The sequence below is a fragment of the Epinephelus fuscoguttatus genome, linkage group LG12 (assembly GCF_011397635.1).
Source record: "Epinephelus fuscoguttatus linkage group LG12, E.fuscoguttatus.final_Chr_v1".
In the NCBI taxonomy this organism is placed as follows: Eukaryota; Metazoa; Chordata; class Actinopteri; order Perciformes; family Serranidae; genus Epinephelus; species Epinephelus fuscoguttatus.
In genome coordinates, this window is record NC_064763.1 from 11,419,671 (window position 1) to 11,444,379 (window position 24,709).

General features: G+C 40.1%; 2 protein-coding genes and 2 non-coding genes across 4 annotated transcripts; 3 read left to right on the plus strand and 1 right to left on the minus strand.

Annotated features, from left to right (window-relative positions):
• Positions 1-1,064: 1,064 nt before the first annotated feature.
• On the minus strand, positions 1,065-11,997 carry pafah1b2 (platelet-activating factor acetylhydrolase 1b, catalytic subunit 2). The gene is made up of 7 exons (XM_049592279.1): positions 11,979-11,997; positions 11,561-11,695; positions 10,522-10,603; positions 8,281-8,370; positions 7,977-8,093; positions 6,334-6,456; positions 1,065-4,324 (listed from the first exon to the last, which is right to left on the minus strand). The coding sequence occupies exons 3-7, from the start codon at positions 10,600-10,602 to the stop codon at positions 4,046-4,048; spliced, it is 690 nt and encodes a 229-aa protein (XP_049448236.1). The 5' UTR covers position 10,603; positions 11,561-11,695; positions 11,979-11,997; the 3' UTR covers positions 1,065-4,045.
• A 1,649-nt stretch (positions 11,998-13,646) lies between these two features.
• On the plus strand, positions 13,647-16,641 carry LOC125898297 (myelin protein zero-like protein 2). Its single transcript, XM_049592070.1, has 4 exons — positions 13,647-13,789; positions 15,122-15,291; positions 15,408-15,624; positions 16,129-16,641. Exons 1-4 carry the CDS (start codon positions 13,726-13,728, stop codon positions 16,170-16,172), a joined length of 495 nt encoding a protein of 164 aa, XP_049448027.1. The 5' UTR covers positions 13,647-13,725; the 3' UTR covers positions 16,173-16,641.
• A 478-nt stretch (positions 16,642-17,119) lies between these two features.
• On the plus strand, positions 17,120-17,192 carry trnam-cau (transfer RNA methionine (anticodon CAU)). Its single transcript has one exon. It is a non-coding gene; the product is annotated as a tRNA-Met (tRNA).
• A 96-nt stretch (positions 17,193-17,288) lies between these two features.
• trnag-gcc (transfer RNA glycine (anticodon GCC)) lies at positions 17,289-17,359 on the plus strand. Its single transcript has one exon. It is a non-coding gene; the product is annotated as a tRNA-Gly (tRNA).
• The last annotated feature ends 7,350 nt before the right edge of the window (positions 17,360-24,709 follow it).

Below are 24,709 nucleotides of genomic sequence, written 5' to 3' on the forward strand. Positions count from 1 at the left end.
AAGCCCCTGATCAATGAGAGACAGAGGCTAGCCTGGCGTCGTTGGGCCCAGGCACACAAGAACTGGACAGCCGGGAATTGGAAGAAGATTTTGTGGTCAGATGAGTCCAGTTTCCAGCTTTCCAGCTACTAATGTGAGGGTACGCAGAAGGCCAAGCGAAGCATTATCTCCAGCATGTACAGTACCTACTGTCAAGCATGGTGGAGGCAGTATCATGGTTTGGGGATGCATGAGTGCTGCTGGTGTTGGTCATCTCACTGTCTGTGATGGCACATTGAACTCTACCAAGTATTGTACCATTCTCAAAACCCACATGCTCCCTTCTGCGCGTGCACTGTTCCGTCGAGGTAAAAACTGGATGTTTCAACAAGATAATGCCCCTTGCCACACATCCAAGGCCAGTAGAACTTGGCTGCAGGAGCACAGTATCCAGGTCTTAGAGTGGCCAGCTCAATCCCCGGATGTGAGCCCCATTGAAAATCTGTGGTGGATTATCAAAAGGTCTGTTTCAAAGCATAAACCAAAGAATTTAGAAGAATTAAAAGCAGTAATTCAAGAAGAATGGGACAAGATTACCCCTCAACAGTGTGAAAGGCTCGTGGGGAACATGCCAGCCAGGATTAGAGCTCTACTACGTGCCAATGGCAGGACTACTAAATATTAATTTGATGATGTGATGGTTTATTTATTTTTTGTTCAGTTTTGAACACATTCTCTGTTATTTGTTGACTTTGATACCGACAATGTTGAGAACTGACATATTGAAACTGTCAAGAATTTAGTTTTGTTAGTTTTTCTTGTAAACAATAAACAAAACAATATAATTTGTATTTGTTTGTATCTGTCCAATGCAGTCACACCTTTTGAAACACAGAAAAGATTTTTCCACAAATATTTCATGATAATATTTGAGATTGTGTAAAATTTTAAGGGTGTCCGAAAACTTTTTTCCACCACTGTACTTTCTTCTCTTTAAAATTTAAATACTATCACTCATGACAAGTCACAGCTTTTAATAATGACCAAAAAGAGAAAAGATTACTCCCAACACACGTTTAGATCCTTGCTTTTTTGTTTGTTTGTTTTTTCTTTATTGGAATGCTTTACCTCAATAATGTGACAATGAGCCAAAACAGTGCAAATGCTGAATCGCATCAAACACAGACTCCCACAACCTAAACCCCCTTCAAACATCATTTCCTCAAGCTTCACGTCTTATATACAACTGGGGTCACTTCTAGACACTCGCACGCCCAACTTACACAATCCAGTACCAGACACACTGTACACAACCGTCCCCATGAACACTTAAGGCACACACACATACACTATTTATATTTAACACAGCACACAAATGTGCAGAGCTTAAGACAGCAGTAATGTTGGATAAGATGATGCTCGACAAGAGATTCTCAGCCATGATTTGAGCAGCGCCGAGCCATGAGGAAACAGTAGAAGCTCACAGACGAATGGGTTTCTTTACATAACCTGTGATTGCTTTTTAGCAATTAGCGTAACAATATCCAGTATAGCTGTGATTGGTAGCTTAACCATGTGGCTACTTTTTATTCCTAAAAATATCCAGTAAGTATACCATGTGGAGATGTCAGGGTGCAGGGTGGCAGGGTTGGGTCAGAGTCGACTACAAATACAACAGGGACAGAAATAAAAGAGGAGGGGAGAAACAGAATAAAGAGGTACTTCTAAGGGAATAAACTGTATATCTATGTATTTAGGAGGCGAGAGGGAGAGAGAGCCTGTGCTAGTCAAAGTGTCAGACTGTGAAGATTTGGATATTTAACCGTGAGATAGATACACAGAGAAGAATGTCCCATATCAATCTGGTTTTATAAGGAATAACTCAGAGTGTGATTAGCAATGTCATGTGAAAGCAGGAGTAGAGACCGCATTGTCTCAAATATTTGTGAAGAATAAAATCAAGTGCACTATTGCACTGCAAAACTACTGAAAAACAGTGCGCACACATCATCATGACACTAGAACAGAGTCCTGCATCGGGTCAGCAGGTGGCATTTTGTCTTGATTCTATTTCCAGGTTCGGTTCTGGGTGGAAAAAGAATATGTCAGTCAGATCGCAGTGATTACAGTAATAATTTATTTTAATAATTTATTTTAATGTCTTAACGTTTTATTTCTCTGTCTGATGACTTTGTGTTTTGGGTCCGTCTTTTGCGCCAGCTGGAATACGAGAGCTGATCTGATCAGCTGTGTTACTAACAGGCATGTTAACTGTAGAGATGTGCTGCTCAATATTATGAGAAGCAAAAAAATATTAATTTAAATTGTATTTCCTGAACTACCTTCATTTTAAAATATATTATCTTAGTTCCAAATGTATGAAATGTCCCAAACTGATGACTTTAAATGTGCTGCCTAACCAAATTGTTTGAAAAACACATGGTTATTACAAGATTTGTGGTTTCAAGTAGAGCTGCGAATTATTGCACATTGCGGTTCTGGACAGGGAGTGGGTCTTGAAAATCAGACTTGTGCAGGACTCTGCACTGAAATATTTTTTCCAATCAAAAATGTCCTTCCACAGATACCCAAGCCAATCAAGAAGTCATTAGGAGCACGATTTAAAAGACTGGCAGGTCTTAGTTTAGCAAAACATTTGTGACCTACTTGTCATTAAAATGAAATGCTTGCTGGGTGTGATAGGAGTTTTGCACATAACCAGCAGGGTCGGGGGGTGTTTGGAGGACTTGTGTAGATTATCAGACAGCCTAACATCACTAATACATATGTATGAATACATGATTTTGACTGATTATTTCATAGAGAAGCATTGGCTGATTTTCTACAGTGAAGCCGTGGCTCATCTTAAAGCATGCATGCAGCAGCAGGTTTGAGCTGAATATTTAGTTCAGTGGTTTTAGGTCACACAAGAATGAAGTAGTGATCAGCTGAATGTGTGGTCTGTGGAGGAGTCATTAACCCTCCAGATATACACGATCTGTTTTATATTGATCAACAGTTTAAAAAGACATCTAATTAGTTACACATCGAGTTCAAAAGTGAACATTTAGCAGAATAAGTGCTCCTTGTTTTGCTGAGTATATGAAATAGTACACATATAAACTGGACAGACAAAACTATCAGTGTGAATTTGTGTCAATTATTTTATATGACATTTACTTCACTGCTTTATGCTTCAAGCAAAATCATCGAATAGACAGAGTTATTTTTAAATACTGCTCACTGCAATCTACAGCGTGCATCTCAGCAGTAGGTCCTCTGTAGCAGTGGCTCCCAACCTTTATGACTAGTGGACTTTCGAAGGCATTAATAACACACAGAGGAGTGACTTTTAGCAGCCCCTAGAGGTAAAACTGTTCTGTATTTCACCAGATAAAATTTTTTTTTCTGTAACTGAAATATTTTTTCCATCCTTTCCCTTAAATAACCTTGTGATCCCTAACATTGTTCTGATGATACCTTGGGTTGGGAACCACTGCTCTACAGCGTACTGATCAGACGTTAACACTGTGCAATGTTGGATACTGTCTACTGTGAGCATACTGTGCTCTAAACTTCTCGTGTTAACAGAGAGGCTGCACAGCTAACCGTTTTGCTGACATCAAACAAACCATGGATGAAGAAATTGGATCGATTTGTATCATATCTCTGTGGCACAGGTGACAGAGGGAAACACTCATTTAATCCACAGGCCAAGATTAATCTGTTGGTGTGTGCCACTGCAGTCCCATGTGATCTCAGTTTATCTATCTATGATTCAGAGTAGTCCGACCTTTGTAAATCCTTTTGCAATAGAGGTTACTACTGCAATCACAGTGTCTACGTCTGTGGTGAGGTCTCTCTCCCTCTTCAGCACCTCTCCAAAACCCAACCCTCCGCTCATGAATGTGATCCCATACCCCTCCTAGGCCCACTCACATCAGGGTGCCTCTCCCCCCAGTGAGTGAGCCCTTCCTCCTCCAGATACCAGGGACATGTCTCCCCCGTCTCCAGCAGCAGCGGGTGAGACATGCCTCTGGATAAATGTGCTGCACGGCAAAGGCCCTCAAACCAGTGACGCCCGTCTCTCCTCTGGCGTCTCCTCCAGTATCTGAAGCAGCAGGTCGCTGAGGGGCTTCGACAAGGTGCGATAACCTGCTGACGTCAGGTGGAGGAAGTCAAACATGTCCTGTGGGCTGATGGCTCCATCAGAGTGAACAAACTCCCCGCTAACATCCAGCAACTGAGCCTGGCCCAGTCGAGGCAGCCAGGAGCGCAGGAACCCGTTAACCGCCGCGTTCTTCTCCCTCAGTGGGTTGGGTCGCTCCCCTCGGGGCAACAAACCCTAAGGGACCACAAAAATATTTTTGAGTTGTTTATTAAAGTCAATATGCGAGATTTAAACTTTGATATTTTGTAAATTTTGGAGTTTATTTTATTTTATTTTTTTAAAAAAAGGGTAAGAAAGCCTAATTTGACTCTGTAGCTGACTTAATAACTATTACTGGCCTATCATTAGCATATCCCCTTGAAACTCAGGGGCAATGATAGTCTGCAAGGCTCGCTGAGCCGCCTCATAAACACACACTCAATACTTGATGATCTGTATAGACTTTAATAAAGGGACAGTTCAGACCCAAATCAAAAACATAATTTTCCTCTTACCTGTAGCCCTGTATTTCAATCTGGATTGTTTTGGTGCGAGTAACCGAGTGTTGGAGATATTAGCCCGAGAGATGTCTGCCTTCTCTCTAATACAATAAAACTAGATGGCACTCGGCTTTTGGTGCTCAAAGAACCCCAAAAAATTGAAAAACTCAACAGCAATGTCTCTTTCCAGGAATCATGAGCCAGTTACTCAAGATGATCCACACACTTTGTAGTGAGCAGTTTCATGTAGGAACTATTTTCTTTCTACTAAACTACACCCTGCCAACCGTATCACAGCACATAAGGAAGAGTGGATATACTGCTAACCTAACATCATTGAGCTCGCTAACGTTACAGCCATAGGCTTCAAAAATAATGAACGTAGCTACCGTGACATCACCTATTTTTTGAAGTCCTGTTTTGAAGCCTTGAGTTTGTCATTTTGGCCATCACCATCTTGGGTTTTTGGTGCCAGAGGTGACCATATTTGGGCAAGAGGGTGGCGCTGTGAAGAAGTGAGGGGTGGATTTGACTGAGAAGTCTAGGATGCTATTGGCAGACCGCCTGTCATTCAAAGAGGTCTGTCCTTTATTAAGCACAACTATAAGCTTTAATAAAATGTAAACTGGTGAGTTATATACAAATTAACCCCTCATTTAGTTGTCATGAAGGGGTAAATTAACTATAGAGACCAAAACCATTTTTTCCCCAGGTTGTCAACATGTATATTTCTGTTGTTAAGTTGAGCACTTTAACATGGGGGGCTATGGGTAGTAGTGACTTCTGGAGCAAGCCTTAAGTTGTCATTTAAAGAACTGCAGTTTTTGGCACTTCCATGTTGGCTTCATTTTTCAGTCCCAGATGTTGCTGCTTGGTTACAGCTCACATATCGCCCAAGAGGACGCCATTAACGTAGATGCACGCTGATACAGAGTGTAGTCTGGCAGAAAGAAAATAGTTCCTACATGAAACTGCTCACAACAAGGTCTGTGGATTGACTTGAGTAACCGAGTCATGATTTCTGGAAAGAAACACTGCTGTTGAGTTTTTCAAATGTAATTTTGGCACTTTGAGCACCACAAGCTGAGTGCCATCTATTTTCATTATATTAGAAAAAAGGCAGACATCTTTATGGCCGATATCTCTAACACTCGGCAACTCACACCAAAACAATCTAGACTGATAAACAGCACTACAGGTAAAAGGAAAAATAAATATTTTTTCCATTTTATTTCCTTATTTTCATTTGTTCTCTTGTTCTAAATATCATTCTTTCCTGTGCATTCGCCTTTGGCACAGTCTTAACAGTATGCCACCCTGCGCTTACTGCACATATTCAATAACCATGTGACAAATAAAACCTCTGAATCTTAAATTAATTACACAGATAGAAAGACAGTTTGTTTAATCTTACACTTGCCTATTTGTCTTGGACCCTGCATTTTCCTTAACGGAGAGATGAAATAACACATTTGAAAACTGGTGACTTGTGACGATTACCAGCACCAAATGGGTTGCACATCAAAGTATGATATACTGATATTGATGGGTTTTTTTCTACATTATCACCTTAAAAGGTTCTTAACCAATCCTAACATATACAAATGTAAAAATGGCTTTGTAGAGAGACCACAAGAAAACTAAATGCACAACACACCTTAAAAACAAACTGGGTGCAATGAAAGACAAAGCACAACTACTTACCAGTACAACTATCTTTGCCTTGGGGAGGCGGGAGGTGAGCAGCTGCGCTATAGCAAGAACTCCTCCTGCAACTTGCTCTGCTGTGTGTTCATGATTGTTGGTTCCAACCCACAACACCACCACCTAGACAAGACCACAGACAGATGCTGTGTTACGTTTACTGAACACATTTAATCTCAATAGGCCCGTTTCCACCGCAGGAACTTCGGGGTAAATTTACAGGGCCGGGGCCGTTGGTGCGTGTCTCCACCGCAGGAACCACCCCCTAAGGGCGGAGTTCCGGAACTTATAAGGGTGATCAAAGCATGATACACAGCAATAACTACTCAAAATCCTGTTGGCTGTTTTGAGAGAAAGAATTCTGATGGGTTAATATCTGATTTATGGGAAAGCAATGCAAACTGTTCCCAATCTCTTTATCGTTAGCACAGTCAATAAGGACAGTTAGGGTGGTGCAGTCTGTTGTTGCTGCAAGGTTTTACAAATGCACAAAGCAACTTAACAACATAGCTAGTTAGTAGGGTTGGGCACATGTAAACATTTTCAAACCGGTTTGATATCAAGCCAACCGATGTCTGATCAGACTGGACCAGTATTCCGAACTGTACCACAAGGTGTTGCCCTGTCGGACACTCAGCAGCTGCTCACGAGTGGAACAAAATGATACTGTGTCCCATCAGCAAATGTTCTTTGTCAACACCCGATAAATGCATTAAATATGTACTTCCATTACATCATATACCACATAGCCTACCTATCAGCTGTGCGCTCCAGATTAGTTAGGAGATGTAACCACTTATTGTATTCCTACGTTGGTACTTTTAAAACAGAAAGCACTTTTTAGATTGTGATATTTACTGGAAATGGCATAAAATAAAGCCAAAAGAAAGCTTGTGGTTTTAGCAATGATAATTTACCATAAACATTCAGCTCCCTAGTGATCCCCCTCCAGCCAGCTGCCAACTCATTTTGGTTTTTGTTGTGAAATAAGGAGGTGCTGCATTGATAATTTCTCATTTCAACTTCATGAATCAGCTGTTTCTCATCCACTGTGGTGCTTCGAAAGTGAACAGTGGGAATAAATAGAAACAGGGTGTCTTGACATGTTCAGCTCAAAATGTTGCACTGTGTTGCTTGCAGCCAGGTAGGACACCTCTTCAGCTTCAAATCCAAGATGTTCTAAAATGAGCGCAGTTTTAGTTTTTTTGAGAGATTAACTCTGCCATGTCTCATCACCCCAAAAAACACATGAACTTTCTAGTCAACAAACACAATGTGCACCACTCTGTGCCCGGCCACGGCCTGTCAGGCACGAGTGGCTCCATCAGTCCATTTATGAACAAACCTAACGTTATGTTAATCACGTTGTCATGTTGCTTATCACTGATTTAATACAAGTTGGATTTAGCACTGTGACACCCTCAACACAAGTTGCTGATGTAGATTACTGTTTTATTTGCCACATGTCATAATGACAAATACCGGTTCAGCTGGTTTGCATAAAGTCCAACCACTTTTAGCTCGTACACTGTCATAACACACTGACAAAACCGGAAATCAACCCAGCTATCCTGCTGTGAGAGGTGATTAAAATAATTTTGCCCTGAAGTGTCTCTCTGAAGATCTCAACAGGCTTGTCTCACCTTTGGACGGATGTTCTCCAGCTCTCCATTCTGCAACCTCCACAGCACATTACAGGTGGTGTCCCCACCAATGCCAAAGTTGAGTGCATGAAGAGGAGAGAATAACTCCCTCCAGACCTGTGCACCAGAAACAGGCATTACATCAACACACATACCAATATAAGACTAGTAGCAAGTCAACAAAAACATGAGTACAGCACAGTACATTTATGATGTGCTATCTACTGTACTGTGTGGAAAATATTGAGATTTAGAAAACACAAGAGGATGGTAGTGCCCTGTGAGCAGTCAAATCTTTTCTCACCTCATACTGCTGCATTAGTTGTACCATAGAATCCCCCACAAAAAGCACGTCTGGTTCAGCATCCTTACACTCCTGCACAAATCTTGTGTGCTGTAAAAAAGGATAAGAAATAAAAAACACAGCCTCATCACAGCAGAGCATGTGACGTGATCCATAACTGTAAAAGAAAGGATGGATAAATGAAAAAGAATTACATTAATTCAAAGAAAACAAAATAACTGAATCAGTTGCCCATTAGGATTTCAGTTAGTTAACGCCTTTGTGTTGTGAGTTTTCTAAATCTTAGGATAATACTCATTAGCCTTCACAATCAGACAAAATCCTGCAAGCTCATCACGCCACACGACACGTCTGGTCCCCCACCTGACAGAGAGCTCAGCAAAGCAGACTGTCTCAGTCCTATTAGCTTTGTAGGATTAACCTTGCATAGACCTACCAGGAGGTGCCACTAAACAAGCTTGATAAAGTGGAGCTCTGAGAGAAGACTTGGGAATGGTTACAGTTTATGAGCATATGATTTTATGAGTCATATCACAACCATGTGGTACATGTCAATAACTTGAGCATTCATATACATGAAAAACATAACCTATATGACCCTATGTTAGTATATACATTATGTATGATATTGGAATGGGAAAAGTAAGTCAGAAACTGTGGCATTTTGTCAACCGTTAATTTTTAGTTAATTTAAAGAGACTCCTAACATAAAGCAAGCTCAATTAAGAGTATGACAACCAAACGATAGGTAATGTCTCCGAAAAGCATTGATGAGCCCAAGAATAAGACAAACATTTTGAGAAATAATGTAAGTCTTCTAGGTGGTAAAATGAATTACACATAAGGAACAAATTTAGTATTTTTTATATAATTCATGGGGATAAAGGGTGAATGTTTCCTATGCTAATAATTACGGTTGGGAACGATTAACCGATACCGATATCCGGTTTGACGAGCGAGAGATACAGCTGCGTTGGTAGCAGCCTCCTCAATCGATACGAATCAGCCATGAATCCTTAGATGAATCGATTGTAGAGTCATGGATCGAGTATCACGAAACTAGCAATCGGCTGACTGACTTTAACAGTTTGCATCTCTAAAACAACGCGAGAGCCGGCGGCATGCTCCGTAGCAGGCATTACTGACAACGATAATGGATGTAAACATGAGCGCCAGCTTGACCAGTGGAGATGAGGAACAGAAGCTAATGCTGGTTGGATAAACCAGGGAGCAGCCAAGCCGCAGCAGAAACTAAAGGCGAATCCTTCCGGTTGTGGGTTGAACGGGGGGTCACAGACACAGACAGAAATATGTATTCCTGTCAAATAAGGCGGCCATAGTGCTCCGCGGCGGCGACCGAGAAGCCCGGCTCCAGGTCCAAGAAGTCTTCGTCGGTGTCATGACTGCCCAGAAATACCTGAACAGCCGAGCGGTGGCAGCACCAGCACACAGGTACGTGACGTGTCAGAGGAGAAACGAGCAGTTCACATTTCCACAAACCTCACCGCACTTTAGGGACTGTTCTTTACTTGTCAGGGGAGGAGGGTGGCTGGTTGATTTTTATTTTATTTATTTATTTTATTTTGATCCCCTTATGTTAATCACTTATTGATGCTGTTTTTGAAGTATGAATAAGTCAATAAGTAATTTATGCCATTGAAATATCATTGATGTATTATAGAAAAGTGATTTATCTTTTTATAAATGATAAACAGAGTGTAGCAAACACAGAGAAATAGTCTGACATGCTGTCAGTGATAAGCTGCTAGTCATCACAGTCCATGATATCAACTAATAACAGGAGATGTCTGATTCTGACCCTACATTGCATGTTATTATTTTATTCTGCTTTATGTTTATATTGTACAGCGTTATGATAAACTTTATTCCAGACTCAAGTCCACATAAGATACATACAAAAACACAGACAATGTGTGATTTTGTTGTTGTTTGTCTTTTTGTTTTATTTTTACCAGTGCCATACAGCAACAGTGCTTGGGGATGTGGTCTTTTACGAATTTGAAAATTCTGTAAGAATGTCACTTTTATAGAATTGGCTTCTTTATTTTATAATATATGATTAATGTCTACATCAACAAATGTTAACCATAGAATCATATCGAATCGTTCTGTATTAAAAATATATCGTTTTTGAATCGTATCGTAACCCATGTATCTAGATACGTATCGAATCGTCTATCACAGAGATTCCCAACCCTACTAATAATCAAAACCACCAACCTGTGACATCCACCGTCCATCTCCTTGCACATCTTCTACTGGCTTAGCCACTGCAGCAGGGTTCAACTCATCACCACTCATCCTACAGGAAACATCACCACTTATTGACAGATAAAGAAAGAATATATGGCTGTACAGAGGTATTACGATTCGTACGAACAGAGGAAGGGTTCATGTTCACTACAAGAGACAGTTAGGACTGCAGAAAAAAAAAACATTGGTGCCAGCCTGCTCTTCACTCAGGATGTATCCATCTCTAGAGTCAGGGAATGGGCAGGAAGCATCACTTCAGACCATCACAGCCTGGGCACAACCTGTTCAAACTTCCCCAACAGATCACAGATCACTGTTTACCAAAACAACCAGGCGCAATAACAGTGTCTTTCTCACAGGCCTCTGATGACCAGTTAACATCAGTCATACAGTGTCAATAACCCTGTAACACCAAACATCCTTTGTACTTCACTATACCTTGCTACTCTTTAGTTTAACAGTGTTTTTGAACATGTAAATATCATCACTGTTAATATGAATATGAACGCACTGTATATACTGCAAAAGCATACGTTTACCCTGTTCAGGTTTGTTATCCTTGTTTTCTACATGTATGTCTATTTCTGTGCACGTCCACTACAAGTATCAAAAAAAAACCCATGAAATTCCTTGTGTGTGCACACACTTACTTTTCCATTAAAGCTGATATTGATGTTGTTTCGGGTAGGTGGTACCTTACAAAGAAGAAAGCATCAGCACCAGCTATCAGAAACCATAGCTGACACAGCAGCTTAACGTGTCAGCAGCAGACAGGCCGGCCTAATACGGATATGGGCTACTCTCGCTTTCTAGGCGGGTGCTTATGGATCACAGAGCAGATCGCATTATACCCGCTGTTTATCTGACGTTAGCTTGTTAGCTAGCTAGCTAGCTAGCTAGCTTGCTAATGACTGGACTGGAGGCTGCTGTGGCTGCATCTTGACACGCCCGTCGTTAATATAAAAATGTACAGATTTTTTTGTTCTTCATTTACAAGACAAACTACCTGGCAGGGAGTTCGCTGTCACTTCTCGGCTAGCTCGGCTGCAGTGTCACTCCTAAGCCCCAGCTTGGCTTCAGCGCTGGCGGGTAGTCGGGAGGATGATGCTCGCTAGCAGTCGTTAGCCGCCTGAGACTCGAGCTAGACGAGACAACAAAAGGTGTGTCAAGAAGGCAAACTACAGAGAGAGTCTTTGACGGGGAGAGCGCCAAACTGCTACCATTAGCTGTAACACCACAGGAGGGCACTGCAGCACTAATACAGTCGCTGCACTGACTGCAGTGAGGTACGGACATCACGGGAATTTTACCCTGAGATTTGCCTGTCGGGCAGTCATTCGTTACTGGTTGCAAACATTTCCATACTAAGACTCGCCTTGGGGCCATGAGTTAACTGTCTGTAGCATAAAACAAAACACGGTTACCTTCTGTAATATGTGGAGACTGTTGAAGCTGACCTGCAGCTTGCTGGGTGCTTTTTCTCTTGGAAGTCAACATTAGGGCAAAAATAACTCTGAAGGCTGGTCCCGCAATGAATCATGGGTGGGTCGTTGCTTTGAAAATGCAATAAAAGAATATCTTTACACCCTAAAACGTTTTACTTCGGTTCCCGAACAATGAAATTATCCTCGGTTATTTGGGATAATTTCAGTGGGTGTCAGACATCAGCTATGCGTGAAAATACCTCTGAGAGGGAGAGTATCTTTTAGTTTAGAAACCATACAGCACTGCCGACATCTTTGCTCCATGACACTATGATGTCTCTCTTCCACTCGTGGCTAATCTTCATTCAGTGCATGTCCTCTGTGTCAGCTGATCGCAATGCATCATGGTCACGTTAGATCAAATGCTGCATTCCGGCACTGTACAGAAGACGGGAAATATAAATTTCCTATTTTATAGCTGTTGACATCTGTAGGGTATAATGTATTGTTCATAATACAACCAAAATAATTTTTTATGAGATTATCTTTTTATCAATACCCCTAAATTACGGATCAAATGTTATTGTCTATTACAGCAGTTGTCAGTAATTCTGAACCAAAACCAGAACAACCAGATCTGCATGTCATGAAAGACTCCACCCAGACTGGCGAGTTCCTCATTCTGCCACAGTGGACCAACCAACCGCGAGAAAAAACAAACCCCATAGTAATTTAGTGTAATTACTAAACATCTGTAACTACTTGAGCTGTATCACTTCACAGTGTTTTTCACTTTTAAGGTAAGCTTCTGTAGCTGGTAACATATTGTCTGATGCAAGCAGCCCCCTTTAATCATACACATTAAGTGGAGTAAGCATAATAACACCTGTTTAATAACTTGTAATAAAGTCATGCTGTGTTTTGTTTGTCATGCCTGGGAAGCTTTTTCTTGCCTGTTCATGTATATCTGATGCAAAGCAGTAAATATAATGGGGAAAGACACATCCCCTCCAATATACAAAGGTGACAAAAATGTCCACCCCCCCTAATATGATGTTGTTATAAACATAACGAACCCTGACGCCCTTCTGGAGATATGTGATTGAGATGCATTCTGATGCTACAACAAGAGGCTCTGAAAATTTTCACAATCCACCCGTCTCTAGGGCTGATGTGTGTTGTGTCTCATAGACTCATATGTCTCGTAATAGAAATTTGTTTTACAAAGTATGTAATATCATATATTTAAAATGCTCTTTAAGAACGTTCAGGTTTGAAACAGGCTGTAAAATATATGTTTTGGTTTTTAATTAACTTCTTTTTGAAGTGTCTTCTCCTGTTTTGTTTTTTTGACTGGTGTTTACCTTTTGTTAATATTTGTATACAATCCCTAAATCCTGTAACATCTAATGTTGCTGTGACATTTAAAAAAAAAAATGTAAACAGGTACCCGAGAATAAGTCTTGCATTACCTGATCATCATCTGTGCTGTGCAAGTCCATGAGGACATTTTTTCAATGTGAGCAGCACATACCTACATCATGAGATGATAACAATAACTGCATGTGCAGACAGGCCCTGAAAGCACAGTACAACAATGAAGAAGTGTTCTCACAGGCTTAACGTTGCTCCGCCCATCAGGAACAGCAACACAAATTTTCACAACCAATGTTTAGTTCCCCCAGTCTGTGATGAAGAGCTGTTGGGACTTTTCAGTTTACTTTCAATGAAGTTACTTTAAGGCAGCATGTTTAATACTATGCACCAGATGACTCTGCTTTTTGTTCTCCTTGGAGGATTCTTGCTGTCAGGTGAGCTTGCACAACATACATCTTCCCTGAATGCAATAACAGGTAAACAGTAATACTCTGGGATATTGTATAGACACAGAACCAGTGCATGACAACAAGAAGTATATGAGTTCAGTGTATATTATAGAAAGATTTCCTTTTCTTGTTTAGAGTTGCTCAGTACATACAGCATGAGAATCTATTATTCTAAATTGCACATACATATTTTCTCTTTTGCTGTCTTTTAATTTTGTGTTTACTGGAGACAGAAACAAAGCATTTCACTGCTAATTGTACAAGTGTGTGACAAATGACATTTGAATTTGAATGCAGCTCTTTGTTTAAGTGTTTTGAGCTTTGGCAGTTTACAATATTTGAAACACAGTGTTTAACTTTTCTTGTGAATCTTCCACTGGTGTTACCTCTTTTCACTCAAACCTAACCAAGTGGACAGAAGCTTTTTTACTAATGCCTGAAAAGGCACTTGATAGAAGTTTTGCCTCTAAATCTAAACAAGTTGTCTTCCACACAAGTGTTAGTTTGGCACAGTTAGTAACCGACCACTTAAAGCTTTAAATGCAGAAATGTTATGTTACACATAGCTGTGCAAATAAAAAATGGACCCAGGCTGATCGTTGTTGTTTGGCAAAGACATGTTCATTTGACCCTCTACACACCTGTACAATCATTAACCAGTGACAATAGGAGACCACTGGCCAAAATGCGGGCAACAAAAAACTCCCATGCTGATTTTGATTCATATAGATCACCATCATCCCCTGGTGGTATGCAGTCAATCTGAACAGTTAAAGAACAGATTTGATGATGATTTACAGGTGATGACACGTGTTAAGGACTCACTGTGTATATTTAGACAAGTTTATTAATCACTGTAAGTAAGAAGACACAAGTTGTTTGATGGCAACATGGTTTCTTGTCTGTATATTGACTTCCTACAAAACTGCTGGGCAAACTCCTCAGAGGGAGGTATGAAATGTGAGTTGTGCTCGTCACTGTAGGTCTGTGTATATTCAAGTCAAGTCAAGTCATGTTCAACCTTATTGTCATTTCCACATACAGAGAACATCGGGATGAAATTGCGCTTTCTCCCAGCCCCAAGGTGCCATCATACACTGACTAATATAAAAAGATAAAGATACGAAATACATACATATCACACATACAAGTATAAAAATATAAAGATGAAATGTTAAAAAAAATTACACATACACACATCACATATATATCTATATATATATATAGATATATATGCATATAAACATACATGAATACATATATTTTGTATAAGCCTATGTTCATTGCTGTTCTGTAACACAGTTTTTATATCTGCAGGGGTGCGACAGGTCAGTGGGATTCAAATTTACACTGCAGGTGAGGTGGAAGCAGTCAACGGGACGGATGTGGAACTGAAGTGCAGGTTCAGCTCCAATTATCCTGTGTCACTTAGGTCCGTATCAGTGGCCTGGTACTTCCAACGCCTGCATCCAAGACCTGAGGAGATGGTGTGTAGCACTGGATATTTTATGATGATGTTGTGTTTCGGTGTTAATTATTGTTCAAATCTGCAGCATATTATGTGCAAATGAGACTGTGGATTGTGTGTGTGTGTGTGTTTAAGATATTCTACTATCATCACAAGCCGTACCTTCCAACTGAAGGGCATTTTAGACGCCGTGTGGTGTGGTCGGGGGATGTTATGAAAAAGGACGCCTCCATCACCCTGCAGCAGGTGTCTCAAACCATTAATGGTACCTACATCTGCAAGGTGCTCAACTTACCTGACGTTTACGGCAGGACCGGAGAGGTTGTCCTCAGAGTTGTCGACAAAGCTGCAAGTAGGCTATTTTTTTTTTTTTTATCCTTAATGACACTCTGATATTCACAAAACCATGTGTCAGTGTGAAGTCCCAGTTTTGATGGCTGTTCACAACAATTTCTTGAGGATAAACTTGGAACTCTATGTGAGGCAAAGGACGGGAATTGACATATAGTAAACCATACATTTAATTTAAACCAAACACTGGCCCTAGATAGGTCCAATAGCATTTTTGTGTTGGCCACCACAGTTAGCAGCCTCTCCGTGACCAACAGCATCAGAAAAACACTTTTTTTTTAATGTGAAACTGCTTTATTCAATGTTTTTACAATTTTAAATCTCCGTTTGATTTGGAGAGGAAGAGACTTCTGCAGATAATTTAGCTCCCTGTAAAAACCTCCTAAATGTCTGGATCTTAAGTTATCAGAGGAAATAGGGGAGGACACATTTTGTAGACTCAGACACAACTTAAAACAACATTGTTTCCTGACTGCTCTCTTTCTCTGTTTTTTTCTCTTTGCAGGTTTTAACCTATATGACTGGTTCGCGAGTTTGGTGTCGAAATGAGCTGTGGAGAGTGTTGTTGGAGTTTTATTATTTAGTAATTCAAATTTCCAGGTCCAAGTGTTATGATGAGACTTACAGTATTAGAACTAGAAATGAGGCACTGGTACAATGTCATGTTATAAGCAGTAGAGGACCTACTTTTTGTCATTTAACTTTAAGCCTGACGGACAGACACGTGTACGTCTATAAAAATGTGCTGCTGGTATGAAAATCTGTGTGGTCTTCACTGAGCCTCGTTTTTTGTCAGTGCTCTTCTTACCATCATTATGTTCTTTGTTTTAAAATACTCTGTTTATAAGCTTGTATCAATTATTGCCATGAAACAGGTGTATCTGTGTCATGCTCAAGAGCACCACATCAGGCTGCATGCTTGCTTGATGCTGAATCATTCAGTTATAGGACTGTTTGTTTACCCACAGGGCAAGTAAAAGCTCATCTGTTTAATATTAAACAACTTTATTTGATTTTACTTTGTGTTTTATGGTCACCAAGCTTATTTTTGAGTCTTACAAAGCTGGACAAAATTCCCAATAGTATTTCTACATGCTACTTCCTGTGCTTGCTTCCTGTGCAACACTTCAATTAAGAATTCCATTATATTATTTCTCTGGCCCAGAAAAGTTCAATCAATATTTGTGAACAGGAGCTAGTCTCCCTCAAAGCCAGAAACAAGAAAGGTATGTCTCTAACTCGTGATGTAATACAGTATAATGTGAGCTGCTCCATGGACAATAAATGGGACACTGATTTTGTGGTCCCACAGAACGTTTTCCTTTGTATCTATTATAGTGTTGTTATTTCTGAAACAGAAAGTAAGCTCTTAGTGCTGTCTTGAATTGGCCCTTTGCCATCAAGGGGATTTTTGTACAATAGACAAGCAGTCATTTCTGTTAATGTGATATAAGAGAAGCTGTAGATTAGACACATGCAATTCTCTCCATTTTTAAGCCTCGTTGGCGCAGTAGGCAGCGCGTCAGTCTCATAATCTGAAGGTCGTGAGTTCGAGCCTCACACGGGGCAAAGTTTTCTTGTTCTTGCCTTGAACTTTTTGCAACGTTTTGCAGTGGACTACGGGACTCGAACCTGCAGCTCAGCGATACGATGTACCTTGTCCAAGCATTGGTGGTTCAGTGGTAGAATTCTCGCCTGCCACGCGGGAGGCCCGGGTTCGATTCCCGGCCAATGCAACATACCTTTAGTTCATTGATGTTGAAAATGTGCGTTCCTCATGTTAAATCCATGGCAGAGCTTGACAGTGAAAGAAAGCACTCTAGACAGAAAATGACATAAGTATAAATGTATAAACGCAAAAATAAATACGTAAATGTAGAAATAAATAATTAAATATGTGAATAAATAAATAAATAAATTTACATTTATTTATTTATGCATTTCTACATGTATTTATTTATTTATATATTTCTACATTTATAAATGTATTTATTTATTTCCACATTTATTCATTTCTGTATTTGTACATTTTTACATGTATTTATTTCCACATTTATTTATTTCTACATTTCTGTGTCTGTATGGTAATAAGGTGGGCGGTCCTAACATCAGTCTAAAGCCTGATTGGCTATCTGGGCTAACCAGACAGAAGTAAATGATTCCTCAGATAGCACTGAGAAGAAGAAGGTACTAGCTAGTTCATGTTCATGGAGTTCATGGAGTTCATGCAATGGCATCAAGTGGGAAACCACTGGCAGACCAGCTGCGGGATGTTGCCGAACAGCTTGAAAACAGTAAGTTTCTACTACTTTTATTTGGAGGGTCGATGAGAAGAGCAGATATTTAGCTAAATGAAAAGCTGATGTATCATCTACTATATTAGTTAGGGATCACGTCTTTTTTGCGCTAATGACTTACAGCGGAGTGAAGTTGGTTTCATATTCGACATTCGCTCGTTTTTACCAATAACTTTGGCTATTTTCATGAAGTTATTGAGGTTATACATGGTAAAAACCAGCGAATGTCTAATATGAAACCAATTTCACCCGCTCGCTAATATAGGGTAGGCCAATATGTCGGCCATTGGTATTGGACTACATCTTCAGTTGTTTTTTGGAAGCGATATGTTGCACGATTTTAATTATAACTTACTATATGAAGTTAACAGTACAGCTGTGAGTGCAATGTGTGCATCGCTGCCTGATCCTACAGCAACAGAGTCAACTTCTACTATTAACTAGACAGTTAATTTGATGATGCTAACGCTGGGGACACACTGGTACACCCGAGCGCGTGCGTGTGATGTACTGCTGAACTTGGCTTAGGTCTTGAGGAGTTTATTCACTGTCAAATAGTTTAAACTATACACACTGTCACGCACATCTCAAAGCAACAATGGCCGTGTTTACATGCACACTAATAAACCGATCAGTATCTGATTTCTGGAGTTACCTGATTATTCAAGTGGTCATGTAAACAGCATAATCCGATGTGCTTTATCAGATAAAAGCCATTATCTGATTATGAGAAATCAGATAAACACATCTAGCTTTTTCCCCAATAGTCAAATTATTTGGTGCATGTATACCCTTTAATCTGGTTTCTTTCAGGTTTTGCCATTTTATACTCCCACTACACTACATTTTAGAGGGAAATATTGTATTTTCTACTCTACTACGTTAATCTGACAGCCTTTCTTATAAAGATTTTACATAATATATTTTTATATTCTCAGTGTTTAAATTGTCACTTTTATTTTATCTTAATTATATGTTTGCACTTTGTGTGACACGTTTATATACAATACACTTGTATATTGCACTTTGCAGTACTTTTACTACGAATCTACCCAAAGTATGTAAAATTGGCTCCACATTGATAAACTACACATTAGAATGCTCTCACATGTATTTGTTAATGATAAAAACAAATAGTACTGTAAGAATATAAGCAGTCAGCATGATGAGTGCTTTATTTTGCAAATATATGACTTAAGTACTTTGAGGTTTTTCAAGGATATGAGTACCTACTGTAACAGGAAGTTTGAGTTTTATGTCATGTACTTGGGCAGAAATCCAACTTAAAGACTGAATCATGTAAACCAGGTTTTTCTGATATTGAAGTGCACATAAACGCGTCAAATCGGATTATTACCATTACCTGATTATTCCCAGTTATCTGATTATTGTGAGCATGTAAACATGCTCAATGTGAACTTCTAACTTAGCATGTAGCTAAAATGTCCTCTATCCCTGATACTAATTTTCACTCTTAACTTAATCAATTCGTGCTACAAACATATTTTCAAAAAATATGAGCTATTTATGGGCTTTTCCTAATGTTTTGGAAATAAGGAAAGACATTAGTTTTTCAAATTCAATGTTTACATGTGTTTTTCAGTGTGTACAAAGTTTGATTATCATAAAAATATGTATTATATGCATCATACCGGGATCGGTAAACACCGGCTATCGGGTATAACAGCAATGTTAATATCAGATATTGGTATGGGCCAAAATGTTCATATCGATGCATCCCTACTTATAAGCAATATCTCGTTTGTGTTTACTTGAAGCAAGAAATAGTGCAATGTTGCGTTGCATTATGCAGCATTTGGTTTAATAATAATAATAATAATAATAATGATAATACATTTATTTATAAAGCGCTTTCAATCAAAGTGCTGTACAGGTGAATTAAAACAAGTACAAGTACAAATAGAGACAACGTAAAACAGTTTCAAAAATAAACACACAAACAGCAATGATAAAAACACAACACCCACATGAAACAGGACATCACAGGAAGAGCAAACCACCCATCACTCAAACGCAGCAGTAAACAAGTGGGTCTTTAACTGTCTAATGTCAAGAGGAAGACTATTCCACAGAGTCGTTGCACAGAAAGAAAAAGCATGTTCACCGACGGTCTTCTTTTTGACTTTAGGGACAAGCAGACAGCCGCTTGACTGAAAAATAGTGGCATGTTGTGTAAAATCATTAAATTTACAGATAGTTCTAATTAAATTGTTTATATTTTATTCGTACACATTAATAGCACACTAAAATAAGCATAAAAGGCAAAAACGGAGTTCCCAAAAATAAAAACGGAATGTAATTTGGGAAAAAATAAAACAGATTTTATAGGGCCCTACTAACATTTTGTGTTGTTTTGTGCAGCATCAGGTGGCATGTCTCCGAGTTCACCACATCCTCCTGCTCCATCAACATCATCACAGGTTACACCCAGACACCCAGTCGACGGTAGGTTTCTGCAGTGAACATATGGTCAGTTTTGGGGAGTAACAGTAGTTAACTACATGTAGTTTAATTACTAATGACTTGACTTCTTCCACTCCTACCTTACAGGGAGGCAGGAATATCTGATGCTGGGAAATTTCACCTCTAGCACAAGACGTGTCACCTCTGGTGTCCCCCAGGGCTCAGTTCTGGGACCCCTGCTCTTCCTAATCTACATGCTCCCTCTTGGTAACATACTGCTAAGACATGACGTCAAATTTCACTCGTATGCTGATGACACTCTGATCTACCTTCAAACCTCCCGACTCTATTCTGGCTCTCACTCGGGCTGCTAGATGCCTTGATGACATTCGCTACTGGATGAGTAGTAACTCCCTGCAGTTACATGGCAGCAAGACTGAAGCCATCCTCATCGGCACCCCTCATCAAACTAAACAGACTGGAATAACCCATATCACTATTGACAATCTTTCTATCCCCCTCTCTTCATCTGTCACCAACTTGGGAGTAAAGTTAAGACTCATTGTTGTCCTTTGATGCCCACATAAAAACAGTTTGTCAAACCTCATTTTTCCATTTGAGAAACATCTCAAAACTGAGACCCTCGCTCTCCCAAACTGATGCTGAAAGACTGGTTCATGCCTTTTGTCAGCTCTCGCATCCACTATTGTAATGCTCTTCTGGCAGGCATCCCCTCAAAAACCATCCAGAGGTTACAGTATGTCCAGAACAGTGCTGCCCGTGTCCTCACCAAAACCCGGAAAACATTGCACTGGTTCCCGGAAGAGAAAGTGGATGTGATTTTTGCATTGTGTTTTGGATTATGTCAGAAAATAAGCCCTGTGGCTAACACAAGTTTATGATACTTACAGGTTTTGTTCAGCGAGATAATCTTCACATATGAACACCTTCCATACCGCATTTGAAGCTTAAATGCGATCGCCAGAAGTAAAAAGCTAACGTTAGGCTTTAACGGACTACATGACTACTCCACGGTCGCAGGACTCTTGACGTCACCGCCACTAAGTTTTCAACTGATTTCGGCTGCTTTATTTTAAAAACATTGTATAATGGGGAAATCGGACTGTTTAAGCTAAATAAGAAGCTGTAATGGCGGACTGCCAGCACTCTCGCCTGTGCGGGGGTGATGATGTTTAATATCCCCGACAGGGTTTGTAGTCGTATTGAGCAACTTGTTAGCAACCGCCTTTTTCACGACATGTAAAAGCTTCAAAATTCACACGTAGGGTATTTACTGATGTGTTTTATGTCGTAGAACAAAACCTGAAACTCGCTTAGGCTTTTGTTAACCACAGACCTTATTTGAGGCATTTTACCAAAATCCCATTCAAAAAACGTATTGACTTTTAGACGAGAGAACCGGAAGTGCTAAAAGTGCTTACGGAGTTCCGGGTTTACTGGCACACTCTATAAACCAGCGGATAACCTACAAGGTTCTCCTGTTAGTCTACAAGGCTACAAACCATTCTGGCCCCGCCTACCTCCAGGACCTCCTCTCCCCTCAATCTACATCCAGGTCACTCAGGTCAAACAGCCAACACCTCCTCACCATTCCACGCACCAGACTGTCTACCATGGGACACCGTGCCTTTTCCTCTATGGGGCCACGCTTGTGGAGTAAGCTGCCTGTTTCCGTCAGGATCTCAGACTCCCTTGCCACTTTCAAAACCAGCCTCCAGACTTACTTATTCCATTCTGCCTTCCCCCTATGTTTTGCCCCTATGTTTTTACTCTAGTTATTTACTTGTTGTCTTGTACTTTTACATATTTGGTTGATTGATTGATTGCCTGTTAGGTTGTTTCTCTGCAACTTATGTGTTTTAATCTTCTTGGATTGTGAAGCACTTGAGAAGTCATTTGCGTGTAAAAATGTCCGCTAAAAATCCCCGCAATGTGAAAAATACATGCCGAACAGTCTTTTGTGTGACACTGGTGCGCGGAGCGAAGTCTGCGTGGTCGTGCTTTGGTCGTACGGGGCTTGCGGACGTCCACTTTTACCGGGCGGACCTCCACGGCGTCCGCTCCGCGTACGTTCTGCCCGAGTATGCGGTCTGGTCGGTCTCAAAAAATAAAGCCCGGTCCAAGACGGAGTACCGGACCGAATTGGTATTAACGAGAACCGACCCAACACTACTGGTGATGAGTGGTTTATTCTGTTTTGATGTTATTTTAATTTCCTAAAATTGATTATGCCTCACTTCATCCCAGCGGAAGTGTCAAGACTCTTTGGTCCCTACTCATACGGAGGAAGAAGACCAATGTCTAGGCGGCGACCCCTTGCTGTGCCCACACAACTCTACTCACACACACATTCCTTGTGTTGTCTGGAGGATAAAGTGGATGAATCTTGTTCAGTTTAACTTGAGCCAAACATACCTGTCGGCCAATCAGATCTGAGTAGTCACCCAGACCATGGTATTAGTTTGTTTTCTGAACATGTTTAACAATGCAGGAACTGTTTTTTTATGAACATGTTGAACAATGCACAAGTCTTTTATTAGCATGTTGTACAATGCAGAAGACTGTGAAAAACAAAAAACCTGGACATTCTGCCATTGTGCAAATATTATTGGAGCACTGCTGATAATAGGCTTACAGTTTGTATGTAAACATCCAACACATTGGACAGAGGGCCATCGGGCTCTGGTAGACTTTCTAATTCCTGCTCAGTCAGGGAGCGCAGCAGCTGAACTTCAGGGACCACAATACTTGGCTCTCGATGACCACATGGTCCAGTCCAGTCAATTCCATATTCGGTGTCAACCTGTAAATAGAGGAGATGCAGTTGAAGGGTGTGTTTGGCCAAAATCAGCGATTACATCATTATCTAAAGCCATCTAAAATTTGTTCACCTAGTTTCAAAATAACTTGGTGGATCAACTCTCATAACCGCTTTAGTTCAATGTATCAGAGGAACTTGTTCACAATTCTCCTTGAGAATAAATTAATATATAATATTGGATTATTATTATTCCACAACTTTCTGATCCTTGATTAATCCCATTATTGTAACAAGACATAAAAAAATCTAAATTAAAATCTCCATTTAGCTCCTGGATATCAGGCTACTTTAATAATAGCATTATTCTGTAGAACCAGCTGTGCAGCACAGGATTTTAGAATAGGCTGTCCCTGCCTTAACAAGTGAAATGTTATAGTTGTATAATATCAGATAAGATGACTAGAATGACATACTATGTAGGATATTCCGAAGTCTGAAGGTGCTTCTGAATATGAGGCAGAAAGCACCAGTGTAGCGCATAGAGATGAACTTCGCTGTCAGGATTTAGAAGGCCTTCTCTCAAGGTTGGCAAAGATTGTGTAGAACAGATCAAGTGCCCCCCAATAAACATCTCTCCAGAGCCTCTCTATTCTGAAGGGGGAAAAGAAAAGGAAAACTGCATATCAGTGTCATTTGCCAAAAATTGCTGTATTAAACTTGCTGTAAAGGTGTGGCATACAACATAGGTTACACACACTGTCATGCAAGAAGAGAGGGGAGGGGGATTATGACACAAAATTACAAATCATAATAATAATTATCAGTTCATGAATTTGTGTTATTGTTTATCCTGGATTACTTTGTAATTTAAATATCATCAGCATTCTTGACAAAAGTAGACTTAAAAATGCTCCATAACAATAAAAACTGAGACCAGTTTGGATTCTCCTGGTTCCAGAGCTTCTTAACCATCATTTTAACCAACTACCAACTGGGGTCTCCCGGGACCACAAAACATTGGTATGTTTAAAATGCACTTCTTAAAACATAAATAGAAAAAAAACACCAAAAAACAATGACATCAAGTCATGAGGACCAAACTGATTTAAAAAAAGTCATAAAAATTTTTTGAATGACAGAATATAACCCCTGTGAAATACGACAAAGTACAGCTCTGGGGTTTGTGGAGACCCCGTCAGTAGGGTGAGGGTTAGGGTTAGGATGCTCTCAGCCTTCTACGTGAGTCACTTCTTGATCTACTGTAATGTTAAAGTCCTCAATTATTATGCTTTTGGGAAAAACATCTTGAGCTTAAGAAGGGATCAAGTTGGATTTAACACCCATCTTAGCTTTAAAATACTTTTGGGAAACAAAGCCCAGAACTGTAGGAAATTAATTATTGTGTTCAAATTCAGTTACTTAATAAGCAATCAAGGTTGATGGGAGACAGTACTATGTCTGGAGTTCTTAGGTGTAACAGACACAGTCTAATCATTTCACAAGCAGCAGGAGAGGAGAGCACTGATCTAAAACCGGACATTTTAACCATCAATGTCGGGACATTTCACTGATCATTTTAATCC

Coding starts and splice junctions, on each gene's coding strand:
- pafah1b2 (XM_049592279.1), bottom strand. CDS start 10,602: ATGAGTGGTGATGAGTTGAACCCTGCTGCAGTGGCTAAGCCAGTAGAA. Junction 8,371..10,521: donor ATGGACGGTGGATGTCACAG/GTTGGTGGTTTT, acceptor CCTTTTTTACAG/CACACAAGATTTGTGCAGGA. Junction 8,094..8,280: donor AACTAATGCAGCAGTATGAG/GTGAGAAAAGAT, acceptor TCTGGTGCACAG/GTCTGGAGGGAGTTATTCTC.
- LOC125898297 (XM_049592070.1), top strand. CDS start 13,726: ATGTTTAATACTATGCACCAGATGACTCTGCTTTTTGTTCTCCTTGGA. Junction 13,790..15,121: donor TGGAGGATTCTTGCTGTCAG/GTGAGCTTGCAC, acceptor TTATATCTGCAG/GGGTGCGACAGGTCAGTGGG. Junction 15,625..16,128: donor AGTTGTCGACAAAGCTGCAA/GTAGGCTATTTT, acceptor TTCTCTTTGCAG/GTTTTAACCTATATGACTGG.